At 39.2% G+C, this 17,253-nt stretch overlaps 1 protein-coding gene across 7 annotated transcripts in view; it reads right to left on the minus strand.

Moving 5' to 3' along the window:
- The window catches only part of ZNF462 (zinc finger protein 462), a 152,261-nt gene that overhangs the window by 67,595 nt on the left and 67,413 nt on the right, over window positions 1–17,253 (minus strand). For 4 of the 7 annotated variants that reach the window (XM_017876692.1, XM_017876694.1, XM_017876695.1 and 1 more), the window contains 5 exons: window positions 16,536–16,700; window positions 16,261–16,377; window positions 14,677–14,960; window positions 11,597–11,715; window positions 7,894–8,085 (listed from right to left, as the gene is read on the minus strand). In XM_017876692.1, coding sequence (XP_017732181.1) covers window positions 7,894–8,085; window positions 11,597–11,715; window positions 14,677–14,960; window positions 16,261–16,377; window positions 16,536–16,700 — 877 coding nt within the window. Of the gene's footprint in view, window positions 1–7,893; window positions 8,086–11,596; window positions 11,716–14,676; window positions 14,964–16,260; window positions 16,378–16,535; window positions 16,701–17,253 lie in introns of all 7 variants that reach the window. The other 3 variants (XM_017876699.1, XM_017876697.1, XM_017876696.1) reach the window with 3 other exon arrangements.

Below are 17,253 nucleotides of genomic sequence, written 5' to 3' on the forward strand. Positions count from 1 at the left end.
AAAAAAAAGAAAACATGTTAACAAAAGTATGTGTATCATTTGGACATGCTTTCCTGGGACATACAATCAAAATGTATGTAATTTACTTTTTTCAAAAAAATAATTGTAGCTAAAAAGTTATTTCTGGCATCTTATTCTCACCTCCATACTAATTTACTTTTATTTTATTTTATGTTTTTATAGAGGTGGGATCTTGCTATGTTGCCCAGGCTGGTCTTGAACTCCTGGCCTCAAGAGATCCTCTTGCCTCAGCCTCCCAAAGTGTTGGGATTACAGGCATGAGCCACAACAGTGTGGCTCTTCCCATTTTTTAAAAAATTATTTGTTTACATACCCATCTTTCCAAGGACATTCCCTCGACTCTAGCAAGGCTGTTGCAGGATTTCTACCTCTAAATCATGGCTGACTCTTTTGACTTCTCCCAACTCAAATACCCTTCCTTCTGCCTGTGTAAAATCCTCTCAAACAGAACAGAAAGAGTGGAGAGACCTATGAGTCACAAGAAGTCTCAAGACAGTTTGAGGGATTTTTATCTCAAGTAAAATTGGGCTAAAATACTAGCTTCAGCTCCAGGGACAGAAAATTTGAAGTGGGCAATGAGAAGACAAGGAAAGATTCTTTCTTTTAAAAAATAACTGAGATTAGTTGTTTTAGATGATTCAGCTAATGACTGACTATATTTTTCTGCTAAAGAATAAAGTAGATTTCTTCCCTTCTAGATACTTTCCACAAATGAGGTCTGGAAGACTTGAGGTAATCTCCAAGCAGTTCACATCCAGAGATGTGAACATCAGATGTGGAATTATGAAGCAAACTCCAGTGTTTCTGGGAACTAGTTTCGAATAACTTTAGTGGTATATGGCTATATTTCTGATGAACAATGTTTTTACTGGCATGGGAAGAAGGAGATGAGTTAGTTGACTACGTTCCCAGGACATGGAAAGCCTACACTTGAAATGTTTTCATCTGTGGCACAAAGGATGATATTAGCCACAAAACTATGGCTAATTCAAAAAGTCACAGAAATTCCAGGCAGGTTGGTATCTTGGGAAGTGTCTATCACATGACCTTTGAGTTCAGAGTGGTGATAATTTTGGAGGGTTGCTCTTTGTCACTGAGGTAGAGTCTTAACAGTTTAATCCCTGTAGATTTCCAGGTAATAACAGAAGATTCGGGGTCTTCAATGCCACTTTGCTCCACTGAAATTGTAGACCTCTTAAGTCTTTACGGTAGAGATATAGAAATATAGTAAGTGTTAAAATGAACTTTAGGCCACATTTTGACGTAGAAATTCTGATATCAAAAAGAGAAGGTTAGTTAGTAGCTGGTCAGATAATTTTGAGACCAGCAGAACCTATTAAAAATTATAGTCAAGCCATTAAAATTATGTCTTACATCGCATGTGCTATAAACGATGTAAATTTTTGTATTTTACAATTAGTTATTCACTTGGGAGTCTCCATTTCATGACTGTCATTTTTAAAAAGAAACCATCTCATTTTTTCTTTCCATCTGATTGCAATTGGAACCTGTGTGGAAGGGCTGAAGCCCTAGCAACTACCTGGATCCTCTTAAAGGTTGAATTTTATGTCTGACCTATTTAGAGATCTGAAAAGCTTCTCTTCAAAATAAAGCATCCCAGATCTTAATTTTAGTTGTCAAGCATTGCTGCAGCCAAGGTAAAATGAGTTGCTAGTTTGGAGCTAGACTCAACATAATTCTTAGAGAAGATTTTCCTTTTAAGCTTAAATGTAATTCATGCACTAATATTTTTAAAACTTTATCTAATACCTTACATTTCATATATGAATCTAATAATATATTTAGGTCAAGTTACATTTTTAAGTGACATCTAGGAGTATTCCACATGTTAAATATAAAGGCTCAGAATGATATTTATTAAAGACTGGATTAATCTCATGGGTATTGCTGTAATTATTCCCCCCAATCATCTCATCTACGACATAGGTTAGTGAAGTATCATTCATGGCCCTTCCCAAATTTGTTTTTGTACATACAGTTTTATTGAAGCATAGTCATGTTGTTTTTTTTACATACTGTCTATGGTTACTTTCATGTTACAATGGCAGAGTTAAGTAGTTGTGACAGAGACTGCACGACCTACAGTGCTGAAAATATTTTCTGTCTGGCCTTTTTTATAGAAAAAAATTGCCAAAAGCTGGCACAGAAAGACAAATACTGCACATTCTTATGTCCTATGTAGAAGCTAGAAAAGTTGATCTCATAGAAGTAGCAAGTAGAATAGTGGTTACTAAAGACTGGGAAGGGCATTAGGGTGGTAAATAGATATAAAATTACAGCTGGATAGGAGAAACAAGATCTAGAATTTTACAGCATCTTAAGATAACTAGAATAAACAACAACTGATTGTATATTTACTAACAGCTTAAAAAGCAGATTTTGAGTGTTTCCAACACAAAGAAATAATAAATGTTTGAGGTGATGGAAATGCTAATGGCCCTAATTTAATCGTTACACATCATATGCATGTATCAAATTATCACACTGTATGCCACAAATATGTGTAATTATTATGAGTCAATTTAAATTTTTTTTAAAGGAAAATTTTGCCAATCTCTAATGTTTAGAAAAACGGAGTCTCACCAAATGAGTCTCTTCTAACCAATATATTGTTTTAAAAGTCTGATGGGAAAAGTTTTCAGGTAGAATAGAAAGCTCTACTCATTGACAAGTTTTGTTGGTCAGTTTATCACCATATCGTCTTTGAATCTGAATTTAACTGCGGCCAAACACTGTATATTGACAGAGACACAGAGAACAAATTAGCCCACTCTAAGATCAATAATTGTGCGCACTTGCTCCAAGAAGCAACTCTGCTAACAGCTGACCATACTAGAAATGTTCATCTCTCCAGCTCCATCATACTTTCTATATCCTTCTGAGGGACAGAAGGGTTTATACCTTGTCTTAACCTTCAGCTTCTCACCTATACAGAAGGTCTCATCATGCAGGGAACAATGACAACATTTAAAATGCTCTTTGTCAAGGAAGATCTTTTTATCTCGGCAGAGTAATTGTGTCAGATAATTAATGTTAGAGCATTCCCTAAGGTTTCATCTTCAGATGTCTTTTGACCCGCCTCTTAAACGGAAGTGAAATAAACTCATCCTGTGTAATTTGGTTAGTGGAGTTAAAATGTATTTGAGGACCCAGTACAATTAACAGAACTGAAAACTGTGATGCCTCCAAGATATCATGGGTCCATGAAAAGAGTAAGTATTTAGTAAGTACTTACCTAACTGTCCATATTGGAAAATTAGGGGACAGAAAAAATAGCATATCTGCAAGTACTAATAGAGCACCAGGAAGATGAGGGATACAAGAGTATAATAAGAGTACGTTTGGCGCCAGTGAAAATCAATCCTTAAAGGAAGTGAAAAGTCATGGACTAGTACAGAAAAGCAGACAGGAAAGAAATCCATCTAACCTCCCAGCAGAGCTTACTGAAAGTGAGTAGAAGTACAAAGGAAGACATTAAATGTTTAGGATAGTAAGTAGAGAGATGGCAGGAATGTCAGTATTTGCTAGTGAAGCCACTGTGCAATGATGAAAGCATGACTAAATGGTGAACTTTGGATGCAACGCTGAAGACTTTCATATGAGAGGTAATAAGTACGTGTGGTTCCTCGATGAGAAATGTCTTGATAAAAATAGTGTTTGTCAAGTATTATTCTAGAGCTTAGAGGAGAAAAACCAATTGAGATTTATTAAAAAATCTGTACAAAAGGAAATTGCAAAGCTCCTTGCAACATTTTTCTATTAATTCTAATATCACAGACTTCTCTTTTGGGTGGACTATATCAAGTTCTATATTATAAATGGAGGGGTATCACAACCAAGTGTTCTTTGTGTTTTCTCTGGGTTGCTAACTAAGGCACCGGCAAAACAAACAAACAAATAAACAAACAATGTTACCATCATTCACCTTATTCACTTTGTACCTGGTCTGATTTTTGTTTTTGTCCTAAATGCATCATAGTAGCTATTTTCTAAAGCAGGCAATTCCATAGCATAACTGCATAGATAGAAGAAACAAAATAACTTATTAGTCCCCGGGAGAAACTAGAGGGAGGAAAAACATGGAATGTCATCACTGGCTTGACTTAACTTATAGTTGAATTTTAAGTTACATATCCATTGGCCATGTCCTGTATAGCTTCTCAGACCTAAAACAAATCTCATAGCTAAACTACACTGTCCTAGTTTCTTGGTTATTTTACAGCTGTGCGTATATGTGTATTTTTCTGTACTGAAAGCAGAGACTTGGAAACAGCCGGATAAAAGCCAGTCCCGTGTTGTACATGGCAGGAGAAGGAACACAGTAAACACAAACACAGCAGAGCATTTCCCTTTGTTGAAAACCTTATTGTTTCCCCTTAATGCATTGTTTAGAATAGCAATTATGTGTCATTGCCCATTATCTTATAGACAAAACCAATACCATAGTGCCGTTGCTTTTCTTTCCAACAACTGATCATCATGAATATATAGAGGATTCGTGTGCTGGTGAAACATGTCAAGACTGACAGCTCAGAGCCCAAGAGCACGGTTGAAGCACAGAAGAGGTGTGTGGCCAGGCAGCTGGAGTGAAATCTGCCCTCTACCTTCTCATTTTTGCTTTCTTCACTTTTCTCCCTCCTCTGGGTTGGGAGGGAGAGCAGCTTAGAAAGAACATCCATCCCTTTTCAGGCTGTTTCCCTCTGCCAGAGAAGACTGGCTCCCTCTCAAGACGGCAAGCATTTGACCACTGCAAATAGCAGCAACATGTCAACTTGTTTTATTCACATATTTCACTAGGGAATCAGAAAGCCAAAGACACACTGGTGATTTCCCTGGTTTTATGGATCTTGACTCCCCCCAGGCCTGCAACACATTTTTGGTTGGTGTGTTCACATTGTCCTGGCATCTGCAGTGTGGGAAACCTGAACTGAGAGCCAGTAGCCCCGCAGCTTCTCTCTATTAAAATGTGCAATTGGATTTCACATGTGTGTTTCAAACACCATTCAAGGCATAATTTACAGGCTACTATCTAGTCCCACAGCTGTTTTTCCATCCTGTAGACTTAGCTGTTTCTAGGAATCCACCATCCGGCTCCTTAGCAAAGTCTTCCTACTTTGGGCCTGCTTAGCCATTCTTGGCTATGCAAAACTGTACAAAATCTATAATAAGGATTCAAGAAAATACTTACTGAATGAACAACTATTAACTACTCTTTCCACAGAATTATTCATTCATGTGAATAGCCTTCTTTTTGTTTACCTCATCTAATCAGCTTTTATGTCATCAAATTGAACTAATCACTGCTGATCCATTGATATAGGTCATTTACATACATTAAAAACAGTACAGGCCCAATGACATCTGTGTAGGTCTCACCAAATAGTTATCACACAGAGCTTTCAGTTACTATGCTCTTTCATAAGAAGAAAACTGAGAATCACTTTCATATATTGCAAATTATTTCCCTGTGCCTAAACAAAAACAGACTATCCATGTTATAGAGACAGCTAGTCAATATCACTTTGTTGTATTTTTGTGACAACCACCCCTCCCCACAGTCCATTCTCCAAGAATCTGAAATCACTCCCCAGACAGGTTAGGCCTGAGGCTTAGGGTTATGGTTAGCTCAAATGTAAGTGCTAATAATATCATCTAAACAATTGATTCTAAGTTGTCAGAGGGCCAGAAAAATCCTATACTCATTTCTGATTCTTCCGTGCATAGCAAAGTCCTCGGGAGAGAGTACAGGCTCAAGAATTTAACTGAACTCAACTCTTCTTAGTCTATGCAGAGGATAATAATACACGCAGTGGGGTGGGTTTAAAGGATTCCTTTGACCTCTGACTGAGTACCACCTTTCAAGGAAGAAAGACAAAGGAAAAAGAAGGTATGACATTGATAAAAACATCCCAGCAAAAGCCTTTGCTAGCAATGGCACTGAGATGAATCTGTTCCATTCAAACGGCTCCACAAATGTAGCTTCCATGTCAGATGAAAACAATTACTTAAAAATCACATTAATAAAGATCTTACAATGTGGGTCAAGTTAGATTTTGCCCTTCTGGTTGCAATATACCAACCTTTCCCAGTGAATAGAATATTTCAGGTGAAAAGGGGACATTTTCTTTACCCTTCCACAGGTACTCTCACCTAGTCCTAGATGTGTGACTCTAAATTTTCCCAGAAGAAAAAAAAAAAAACACCACAGGCTTCCTTCCACATTTTAAACTACTACACAGTAGCTAAGGAGATTGTGTGGTCACGTCATTACAAGTCGTAGCCATCATAACAGGGCTTCTTTGTTAAACAGAAGTCCTTTAAGGCAGGGATACCAGTAAGGAGCTATAGTGTCGAACACTATAAACGATTTGCAAAGGAAAGACCACCAAGCTTCAAAACGTTTTTAAAAAGCAGCTTTTCATCTTAGGACTTACCATTTCATTTCCTCCCACAGGTGTCTGCTCACAGGCCTCATGAATAAACATTACTCATTTACTCTTTCGATAATCTGAGAATTAGACCATGTTGACAAGTTGGGCTGTCAGATCGTCAGGTTATCTGAAGAGTCTCTTGGTTTAAACACATACATTAAAAATAACCAAAATTCGTACTTGTTATAAATGGTCCCAAAGGCCAGAACTGCAACCAAGGATGAAAAGTACAGAAATAAAATGGCCGTTTATTAAATACCTACTATGTGTCAGAGGCTGGATTAGGTATTTTACAGGTGTGTACCTTTTCTCATTAATCTCTGAAGATAATCGGTTGAGGTAGATATCACTATCCCCGATTTTACATATGGGAACAAGAAGCTAAGATTGCCCAGGGAAACGTAACCACTATTGAGAGAAGTGAGATTTCAAATCCAGGCTTTTGTTCGGCTTTCTTTCCAGTCCACTAAGCTCCTCCCAAGAATGTAACAGCAGACCTTGGCAGACAGTCGTTCCTTGACCTGGGAAGTACTCAAGCTGATGGTAGCTAACTGGCTCCCGCAGAAGGGACTCAAGAATTAGAAGGGGTTGGAAGAGAGCAGGTCTACCTCGAAGAATCTGCAGACTTCCTCTACTTCTTTTCCAAGTAGCTGATTCTGCAATCATTTGAGGTGAGATGAGAAATCAAAACAGGTCTGCTTCCTGGTCTTATAAAAACAATAAACTATCCCTTTGCTTACTATGCCACATCTGCAGGCCCCAAGGTCTGGACTCTCTTTCTCTACCCTACAGCTTTGGTCACACTGCTATCAAGGAGACCCTCTCCCTGGCTTCCTGTATTTCTTCTGAAACTCCAAAACTAAATAGTAACACACTCCTCCCAACTCCTTCCTCATTAGCATCCTTTAGCTGTAAGAAATCCCTATGTCACCCCTAAGGTATCACATGGCTCAATGAGACATACTTCCCCACTCATTCACCCTTTGCATTCCTACTCTGAATTTTGTGTCATTAATGTACATACCTGTCACCCCAAACACTTCACAGCGCATCTTTTTTAGAACAAGACAGGATATAAACAAAAACAAACAAATTGCCCTGGTACTCCATTCACTTTCTTGCTTGAAACCACAGTGGAATGATTCAAAACTAATCCATCCCACTTGACTGTCTCTTGCTACCAGCAACACTCCCATGAGTGCTGCCTTTCATTTTCATCGTGGCATCACACAGACGCTCAACAAGTTCATTTTCCCTTCCCACTCCAACTTCTACACCATTTCAACCTTTTCACATTTCTTCCTTCACTTGAACCATCATGTTTTCACATAAGATTTTCCTCTAAAAAGAATGACTGGCAATGAATCCCAGCCCACCTCAACCCTGAGTGGTTAATTCCAGCTTGGAAGCCCATTTTTACCGTTGGAGTCTTCCACTTCTTCAGCTGGGGTAGCTTTCTGGGAGGAGTGGTGGGAGTGTGAGGAGAGGAGACTGACGATCCGTGGCCTGGGAAGGGTCAGGGCTTTTCCGTGGACCTTGAGGGAGTGTTCCTTCAGCTGGCTGATTGTCATGGTGGAGAATGAGCACCAAGAACACTTGTAGGCATGCTCACCTGGAAAAGGATGGTGACAAGAAATAGAACAGGAAAAAGAGGGGAAAAGGGTATAAGGCCGGGGTGGAAATAAGATAACTCAGGTAACTCATGCTAGAGAAGCGCTTCTCAAGCTTCATGTTCTATGAACGAACCTCACAGACCAACAACCTGCCACAACCACAGTGCTCCTTTGGAGTGGAAACTCTCCCATGAGCTCCAGAATCTAGTGAACTGGTCCTTTTTCATTTTGGGCTCTACTTACAGGAGTGAAGCTATGAATTGATTCCCCAATAGGAAGTAAAACCCAACTGCCTATGATACTTCCTTTAGAAAAATTTCCAATCCCTTCTCCCCTCTCTCTACACTAGAAATGACCATGTCAGGTTTCATTCAAGGTTGCCTTTTTGTCAGTCACAGAAAATAGTATGCTTAATTATTATTCCAACGATCTATTAGCGACTTTTTAATCACAAAGTCATTCAGTGTAAGCTCTGCTGTGCTATTCTATTCTGTACTTCCTTGCTAACTATACACGTTCTCATCCCACATATATACATTTTTGGACCAGTTCACAAACCTCAGCACAGAACTCCATTTCCCTATCTAGTCAATAGCACAGAAATGGGCAAAAATAAGTCATTTCTCTAAGGAAGGGAGCTGTATATGTAAATATGGGGGTTTAGGGGGTAGAGTGTGTGTGTATGTGTTTATCTCCAATATTCTTCAATAAAGAGTACCTCTCAGTAAAAATAAGCACTATTTTTTAAATTAATTTTATGCCACTGAAATAGAACACGGATCACCATGACCAAATTAAGTTAGAATGGGATTTACCTTTGCCATATGTCACCTTTTAAATTAATTACATTTTAAGAACTAAGAGTGTGAAGTGGGTATGCTTAAATTGTTGGATATATATACACTGGTAAGATCAATTCAGAAAGCCATTTCGCTTTTAGGAACAATAGACATAGAAATGCTCATGTTTCCAACCCAGTAATTCCATTTCAAAGAGTAATAAGAAGATATCCTTTAATAAATATAAAGTTTTACTTAGAAATATGCATCATTTATGCTTGAAAAAAGTATGAAATAACCTAAATTTACAACCATAAGGAAACAAGTAAATCTTGGCATATCCTATTGATGATTTTGATCTTATTTTATTCAATTAAAATAAATTCGTTGGAGTTTGTAATACAACAATAAAAATTAAAAGTAAATACAGAAGGCTAAATAATATATATTCAATGACATTAGAATTACAACTGTTAAAATAATTATAGAGAAAATGACTGAAAGGAAATATATGAAATGTTAACAACAGTGGTGTTTAGATAACAAGATAATGAATGACTGTATTTCTTCTTTCATTTCCAAATTTTCTCTAATGAACATGTATTTTTAAAATGAATTTTTAAGGTGACATTTAAAAGTCAGAGAAGAAAGAAGAGAAAACAGAATCGTAAAGTTTTGTGGACCAGTGAAAATGAACAGAGCTGTGGTCTAAGGATTCAAAGTAAGAAAAACAGATATTGGAAGATCATTCTTTGCCCCTGCTTTTCCGAGATTATTACTTTCCTGCCACCATGAAAATTATTAAATGGGTTCACGTAGTGAGTATAGCATCCAAGTTCTATAATTAAGCCTTCCTCTCACCACTGATGACCCTCAGAGCTTGCATTTCCAAAAAAGTCTTGAAGAAACCCACAGAAAAACTTGAATTGCTCAACATCACAAAGCACAAGGAAGGACAGAAGTTCAAAAGAGTCAGAGGACCCAACTAGGAACACCAGTCAGTTGTATCTCTTCAGGAGTTAGATCACAATGCTGAGTATGATGTTTACTAATATATATATATATATATATATATATATATATATGTGACAATATATAGAATACTACTGCCCTCTTTATTCTATTTTTTCATTTTTTTTTTAAATGCAAGCTTGGTTGTGTGAACCTTACTGGTGGCTGTGAGTTGCACGACCTGAGAGAGAATTCAAATCCAGATGTTTGGGTTAGCACACATAACCTTTTCTTCTTTAAAATAAAATAATCCATCTAGAACAGACAAGATGAGTCAAGAGTCTTTTAGAAAATGTACTGGCGTTTTCGAAGCCAAGCCCCACTCAGTCGTTCAAAGCAATGTCATGGAGGCCAAGGTTCCAAGGTATGTCAAGAACTGAATTACATTGCTCCCAATCTCTCTTACTGGATGCACTCTTCTTGCCAGCCAGTGAGCACAGGGAGCCAGTTTGCTGGGTCAGCTCCAAGAGCAGACACTTCAGCTTAATATGCTGGCATCAGTGTGCAGGCTCTGATGCTCTCTTCAAGTCTTTCCCACAGGCCGAATCATCTGTTCCCAGCTCTCGCTGGTAAAAGTGCTTTTGACGAGGCTAAGGCCTATGGGCAAAACTCACCAGGAGAGTGTCCCAGCTGGATAATTTATAATATACACAAGTTAGAAAAGAGTGATTTGAACCCTGAAGCCATTCACTTCATGGACTTTGGTAGAAACTTCTCAGAGACAGAAAAATACAAAAAGATAGAGAAAAGCCCCTATAGCTAACTTCCCTGTCCCATTCCTGACTCCTAGTGGAGTTTGGGGCAGCTGGGAGCCCTGGGCAATTTTATTGCATTAAGTCAGTTCAACAAAATCCAACACTCAGAAGATAGTGAAGAGACATGGTCCTGTTTACACAGAGTATGAGGAGCTGGCAAAAGTGAAGGACTTAGGTTCTGAGCGGTTCTTACAACACTGTTCAGAGTATGACCAAGGGTTATACAAGGCACAAGGGATGTGGCACAATGCCTCCCCTTTAGGACTATTGTAGGACTAAAGATGATGATGCATATAACATGCCTAGTGCAGAGCCTGGTGGGTAAGGGATGTTCATGACACATCAGATGTCAACAACAGTCGTCTTCAGATAAGATTATAGATGACTGACTGTGTTTCTTCTTTCATTTCCAAATTTTTTCTAATGAATAATGAGATGGAACAACAATATGATAGAAACCAGTACAGCTCCTGGACACTCACCACCCAAAGTCATTTTCTATCTTATGTACGGAAACGTATCTAAGGGTATCTCTTGAAAAATCTCACACACCTTGAGTTCCTTTTGCCCTTTCTAACTTCCTTAAGTTGTTAACTTTATTTTAGCTGGAAAGTCTTTTTAGTACATATAACGATTCTTGGCAATAGCACTAGAAAGTATAGGCAATTTAGAAATTTCTGTAAAAATCACCAACAGTCTAATTCTATCTTGCTAGTGGCACGAACAAACTAACTATAACATGGGTGACATAGGCTTTGTATTATTTTGGATTTAGGTGATTTTGTTTAACTTTCACTTTTTTCTTTACTTTTTCTTTACTAGGTGAAAATAAAACTGAAAATACATCCATCCCAAGAATAATATTCTCAAGTGTAAGGCAGGACAGTATTTCACTCAATAAAGACCATCAGGTTTCAAACTCAGAGAGTGCTAAAGAACATGTGCATCATCAGTGCACAACTCACCAGCATGAGCTTTGAGTATATGTGTTTTCAGCCGGCTGTTATAGGAGGACTTGAAGGAGCAGAGTTTGCATCGGAATGGTTTATGGTGTCCGTGGTGCGTTTGCATATGGCGATCCAAACTTGATGTAGAAGGGAAACGAAAAGAAAATGACAAAATTAAAATTGCATAGAGGATTTGCTCATTGCCTTTTTTCCAGGAATCCTACTTCTAGGTCGTTCAAAGTCTTTTTGTTTACTTTTCAATAATGGCATTTATCAATTTAATTAATTAATTTTCAAGAGTTGTACCTACTCTAAGAGGACAGGAAGCTAAAGGAAGAGATCAAGAGATTTTTTTGGATTTAGAGATATGGCAGTGGTAACAGGTCATGGTAAGAATCTTTATTGTCCCTTCTTATAGCTCTGATAATTGGAAGAGTGTATCTAAAAAGAGAAGGTACAATATGGGTGAATTCAAGCTTCCTGCCAAGCCAGTGAGAGTGCCTATCAATTAGCCCTCTAACTTATTCAAATAACAGAATGGGAATTAGAGAAATTTAGCATTTGAAAAGAGCTGACTTTCTTTTTGAATTCTAATTCTACTTTCATTGTGAACACTAGAGTGAGGAAGGGAGGTTTCGAAGTGGCTGACCTTCTTGCAATGGGCTGTCTTGTTTCCAGGGTCTATATTAATTTGGAGGTAAAGTGCATGCATGTTTAAAGGAGTCACGTGGTCAAAAGGCTGCACATCCCTTCTGATACACACAGCCATGTTTGCTGTAAGTCTTCCAGAAGCAACTTACAAGGGAGTTATTTAATTACAACGAACCCCTAGTACTTCATAATAATTATTAGCCTAAAAAAATAATAAATCTACCAAACAAGGTGTGGGAAGAAGTTCTAATTTGTATCAGTACTCCAGAGAACTAAACTCCATTCTAAATGCCTCACGTGGGAACGGTACTGCTACCATTTCAACATATAATGCTCTCCTGAGCTCCAAAGCAACATTTTCAATTGCCCCTGGACAGCTCCCTCTGGGTGTCCTTTAGTTATCTTTAACTCAACCTGTTCTAAACAAACCCATCAGAGAGTTGTCTACAAAACAAATTCTCTTCTTCATTTCCTTGTTTCTATAAATGGCACTAACCTTTCTCCCAGTTGAGTAAACTGAAAACCTAGGTGCCATCTGTATTTTACTTTATCCCTCATCTCATGCATTAAGTCAGTTTTTCCAAGTCAGGCAAATCCATTCCTTCAATCATTCCCTAACTTCTTGAACTAGCTACTTAGCTACTATTATTGCTTCTTAATTCCTTGTCCCTAGCCCCCATGTTTTTTCTTTTTTTTTTTTTTCATCTCAAGAGCACACACTATGGAGTCAGACTACCTGGGATAAAATCTCAGCCATTACTTATAGGTTGAGTGACCTTGGGCAAATTACTTAATTTTTCTAGGCTTTACTTTTCTTATTCATAAGATGATAATAATGGGGCCATACCTTAACGGAGTGTTTGAGAATGAAATTAAGTAATACTTAGAGGCACTTAGTACAGTGCCTGGTATACAGTGAGATGCAATAAATGTTACCAATTATAATTATTTTACTAATTTGACTCTTCCTTTTACCAGTAATTTAAATTATGAAATACTATTTCCTGGCATTTAAAACTCCAAATATGGTCTCCTTTAAAGTATTCAGACCTTATCTTTCACTATTCCTTTACATGTAACTTGAGGATTAGTCAAACTGAACCCCCAGTTAGGGCCCCAGTCAGCTTCATGGTGTCCTCCCACAGCTTTTCCTCTACATCCTATGTCCTTTCCAAACTACTCAAGTCCTATATTTCTACTTTAAGACTTGACCCAAATGCTCCTTACTCCATAAAACCTTCCTGACTCTTCCAAAGTTGACATAACATTTCCCTTCTTTGACACATTATAGTATTTTACTGGTATTTTCAAAGATGTGCTTTATTTTACTGAGTCAGTGGGGTTTTTATTTTTTTAATTTCATAAACCAACCCTTGACCCTAAATTTCCTTGGGCCACTAGACCACGGCCTGCGTCTTTATATTTCTCCAAAGTACACTACCTAGGACAGGATATATTCATCTATTCACAATTATTTACTGAAGTTCCACTGCGTGTCAAAGTGATAGATGCTGTTCAATAAATACTTCATGAATTGAAGAGAACCCTACAAGTTTTATGCCAATTTATGGATCTGATGACAAAGATTAGATATTAGGCTCCATATAATAATAAAGTGTTTACAACCCATCCTAACCTCTGTGAAGCCACCACCTCCTTCTTCTGTTCAACAACCACTAACTGGCCCTTTATCTTTTGTAAGAAGCAAACAGTCCATCATTTATTTCATTAAAAAATTTGTTTTAAAAAGCATGTCAGTCTTAGTCATCTTTATCCAAGACTATCCAAATGCATTATTGAATATTTATCTCTCTTTTATATGGCTGAAAGAGAAAGGCAACAAAAAGCTGTTCTTAAAACCACCCCTCTTTCCATGGCCCCAAAACGCCTTACACACTTGTTCCAAATTTACACTTTCAAAGCCGTGATGAGTAATGGGAAGCTCCCTCTCCTCAATCTCCCTGTATGTCAAGCAACTCTTTGGCATCGGTGAACTTCTTTACCTTTCAAGGTCTTTTGAAAAATTGCAAGCAACGTTTCTTTGGTCACACGGGTTAACAGTCCTAATTTTACCTCTTTAGCAAATCAGTTTTCCAAATGGACTTTACTTCCTCAAATAATGACTAGATTTTGACTGAATGTTTGACAGATGAATCAGGAGACTCATCTACTCTCCACAGCTGCATTTTTCCTTTGGGTAAATCATAGCGATTCCTCCAATTCTCATTTTTAAAATGCCTGCATTTGCCAAATCGAATGCCATCCGATCAATCTCCGGTTCTCAGCCCCATTTTACAGAAAAAGTGACTGAGGCTCCAGGTAACAGAGCAGGAGGTGTGAACCACGAGCGGGGCCTTCTTACTCATCCAAGCTTCTGCTTTAGCTTAGTGCCTTCCACTATGACATCTTCCCCCAGTAACCACTAGTGACCCCCCAATAGCACTTACTTGTGCCTGAAAGCAGAAACAAAGGAGCAATACTGGCAGCTGTACTTGTCCTCGCGGGTAAACATGGCCAGGGCCAGGTGGCTCCTCTCATGAGAACGCAGCCCCTGCATGGACATCAGGACTCTGTCACATTGACTGCAATGGTATCCCCCCGGCCGGGTTTCATCCTCCAACATTCCATCAAGCAAGCAGTGTTCACCATCCACCCGGCCCACCAGGGCACCACTGGCGTCTTTGGCTGCTTCCAATCCATCCAGGAACAAGTGGGCAGGGTCATCCGCCTCCTGCTAAGAGAACCACACACACACACATGCCCCACCAACAAAATAAATATCCATCATCATTGCCCCCAGCTTTCTTTTTCTCCCTTCATTCTCCCAAACTCAATAGCACTTCTTGTCAGAGCTTCCTCCCCTGCCTCTCCAGCTACCTTTAGAGGGAAAGCAAGCCCAACTGCCATTCCTCATGCAGTGGAGGTGATTTTAGAACAACATACCCGGACACAGGTTGCTACTGTTTGCGAAATGTGAACAAGGGCTTCTCCCGCTCTGAAGACACTTCACTCACTTCTTCCCCTTAAAAGAAAATTCCAACTGCAATCCCATCTAAGCTGACATAAAGTTGGGCTAGGGTTGTGGCTCACAGAAAAGAGAGGAAGAAAGGAAGAGAATGAAAAGCAAAGCAGTATGGTCATTGAGGAGCCTTGGGCCATTATCTGGAAAGGAAGCAAAGCAAAAGATCCTGCTGTCTGCCCCCTACCCTGTAGATGGTGACTTCACTCTATGACTGGAGACTGCTGCATAATCAACTCAAAAAATTAAGGAGCAGCCTAGTTTTAAGTCACCTGTTTTTCGAGATAGTTCCTTGGGTTACTGATTACACAGGAAAAGCCCTTCTGTCTCTCTCACGTGATCCCAGGAAACGAGCCTGGGACACACCGCAGTGGTGTATGAAAGAAGCTGATTGCTGATATCCCTGGATTGCCACTGTTCTGCCAAAAGACAGAAAGCTTCAGTCTTCAATGAAGAAAAGTAGAGACTTTATCTTCATGTTAAATTGGCAAAATAGGATGTAAGCTCAAGAAGGGCAGATGACAAAAATATATTTGCATGTACCCATAGAGAGAGGGCAGAACCCTGAAATGACTTCTGTTTTAATAAATAATAGGGCTGAGCAATATCCTGGAGATGGGGATGGTGGCTTGGTTACTGACGTGGTGGCTGCTATTAGGATTATGATGTTCAAAACAGGTGGCCTAATAAAAGTCAGAGGGAAAAGGGAAGACATTTGTCAGCATCATATGGGAGAGGGGATGGAGGAGACAAACCAAGGCTTTCAGGGTCAGTTGTTACTTGAATGCTTTTAGTTTTAATGTCTTTTGCAGTCCCCAGAGGATCCAGGATAAGAAGACAAAGAGATTCTCCTAGGCTTTCTGCATCCTCAGCCAGATGAGAACAGTAAGAAGTCAGGAAGAAAGAGGAGCAGAAAATGATGGGAACAGAACCCACTTGATTCCTCTCAAGAGCTCGGGCAACTTGGAAGAACGAAGAGCTAATGGCACTAAACGCAGAAGAGAAGGACGACCTGAAGCCTCCTAGACCGAGAATCCTGGACCTTCTGTTGCCACCAAACTATCCACGTGGAAGGAAACCAGATCGAAACTCGACCTTTCCCTGAACAGAAAGATGAGGAAGATCCAACCTGCAAAGAAATCAAAACAAGCCAAACCAATCCAAGCATAATTCAGAAATGCCCGCATTCTGAGATGCTCTTTCCTGAGCTGCTTTAGGCAATGGGGTTAGTAAGTAACTCGAATCGCTCACACACAAGAATGCTCATCCAGACCTTCCAGTTCTCACCTTCACGGCAGCTGACACAGCTGGGACATTGCCATACTGGACGTGCTTTCGGAGGTGATTGCAGATGGCTCGGAGCGTTGGGTGCACTTCCACACAGAATTTACATTTGTAGCCCACCACTTTCCTCTCCTTGATCTTTGGCACCTCTTCTAAGTGACCAAAAGGCTGGTAAAATACAGTGGTAGCCATCAGTACTCCGAGCCCTCCCTCAATTGTCGGAATTTATTCTTGCAGTTTATTAACATATTTTATTTTAAAGCCGATTATCAGGTTAAAAACCAAGGGAGATATAGGCGGGTATTTTTATATAACAAATTTGTCAGCATCATGGCACGCTGCCTACTATGCAAAGTCTTTGGAACCCAAATACGTTACGGCTTGTGAGTAGAGAAGATTTCTGTGCAGAAGCTCATTGTCACTGCCACTAAGTTATCTGGTTTTCAAACCAGTTTCAACTAGGCAGGTGAAACGTTGCATAGTTGCGCCATTAATGAACTTCTTGATAAAATAAAATCTACTCCTGGAGACGTTAGGTTCGCGTAGCAAACACTGAAGACCAAGACATGGCTGAGAAGTGCTAATGGTACCAAGAGACAGCCCACACTGCCTTAGGAAAGAGCGAGCGTTGTTGTAAAACTAGGCTTCAGATAAAGCTACTTGGCAGAAAGACATACATAGAAACCACCCCAAACCTCCCCTGGGGAGCCATGGGAGGAGT

The sequence above is a fragment of the Rhinopithecus bieti genome, unplaced genomic scaffold, assembly GCF_001698545.2.
Source record: "Rhinopithecus bieti isolate Rb0 unplaced genomic scaffold, ASM169854v2 scaffold_9663, whole genome shotgun sequence".
Taxonomy (NCBI): domain Eukaryota; kingdom Metazoa; phylum Chordata; class Mammalia; order Primates; family Cercopithecidae; genus Rhinopithecus; species Rhinopithecus bieti.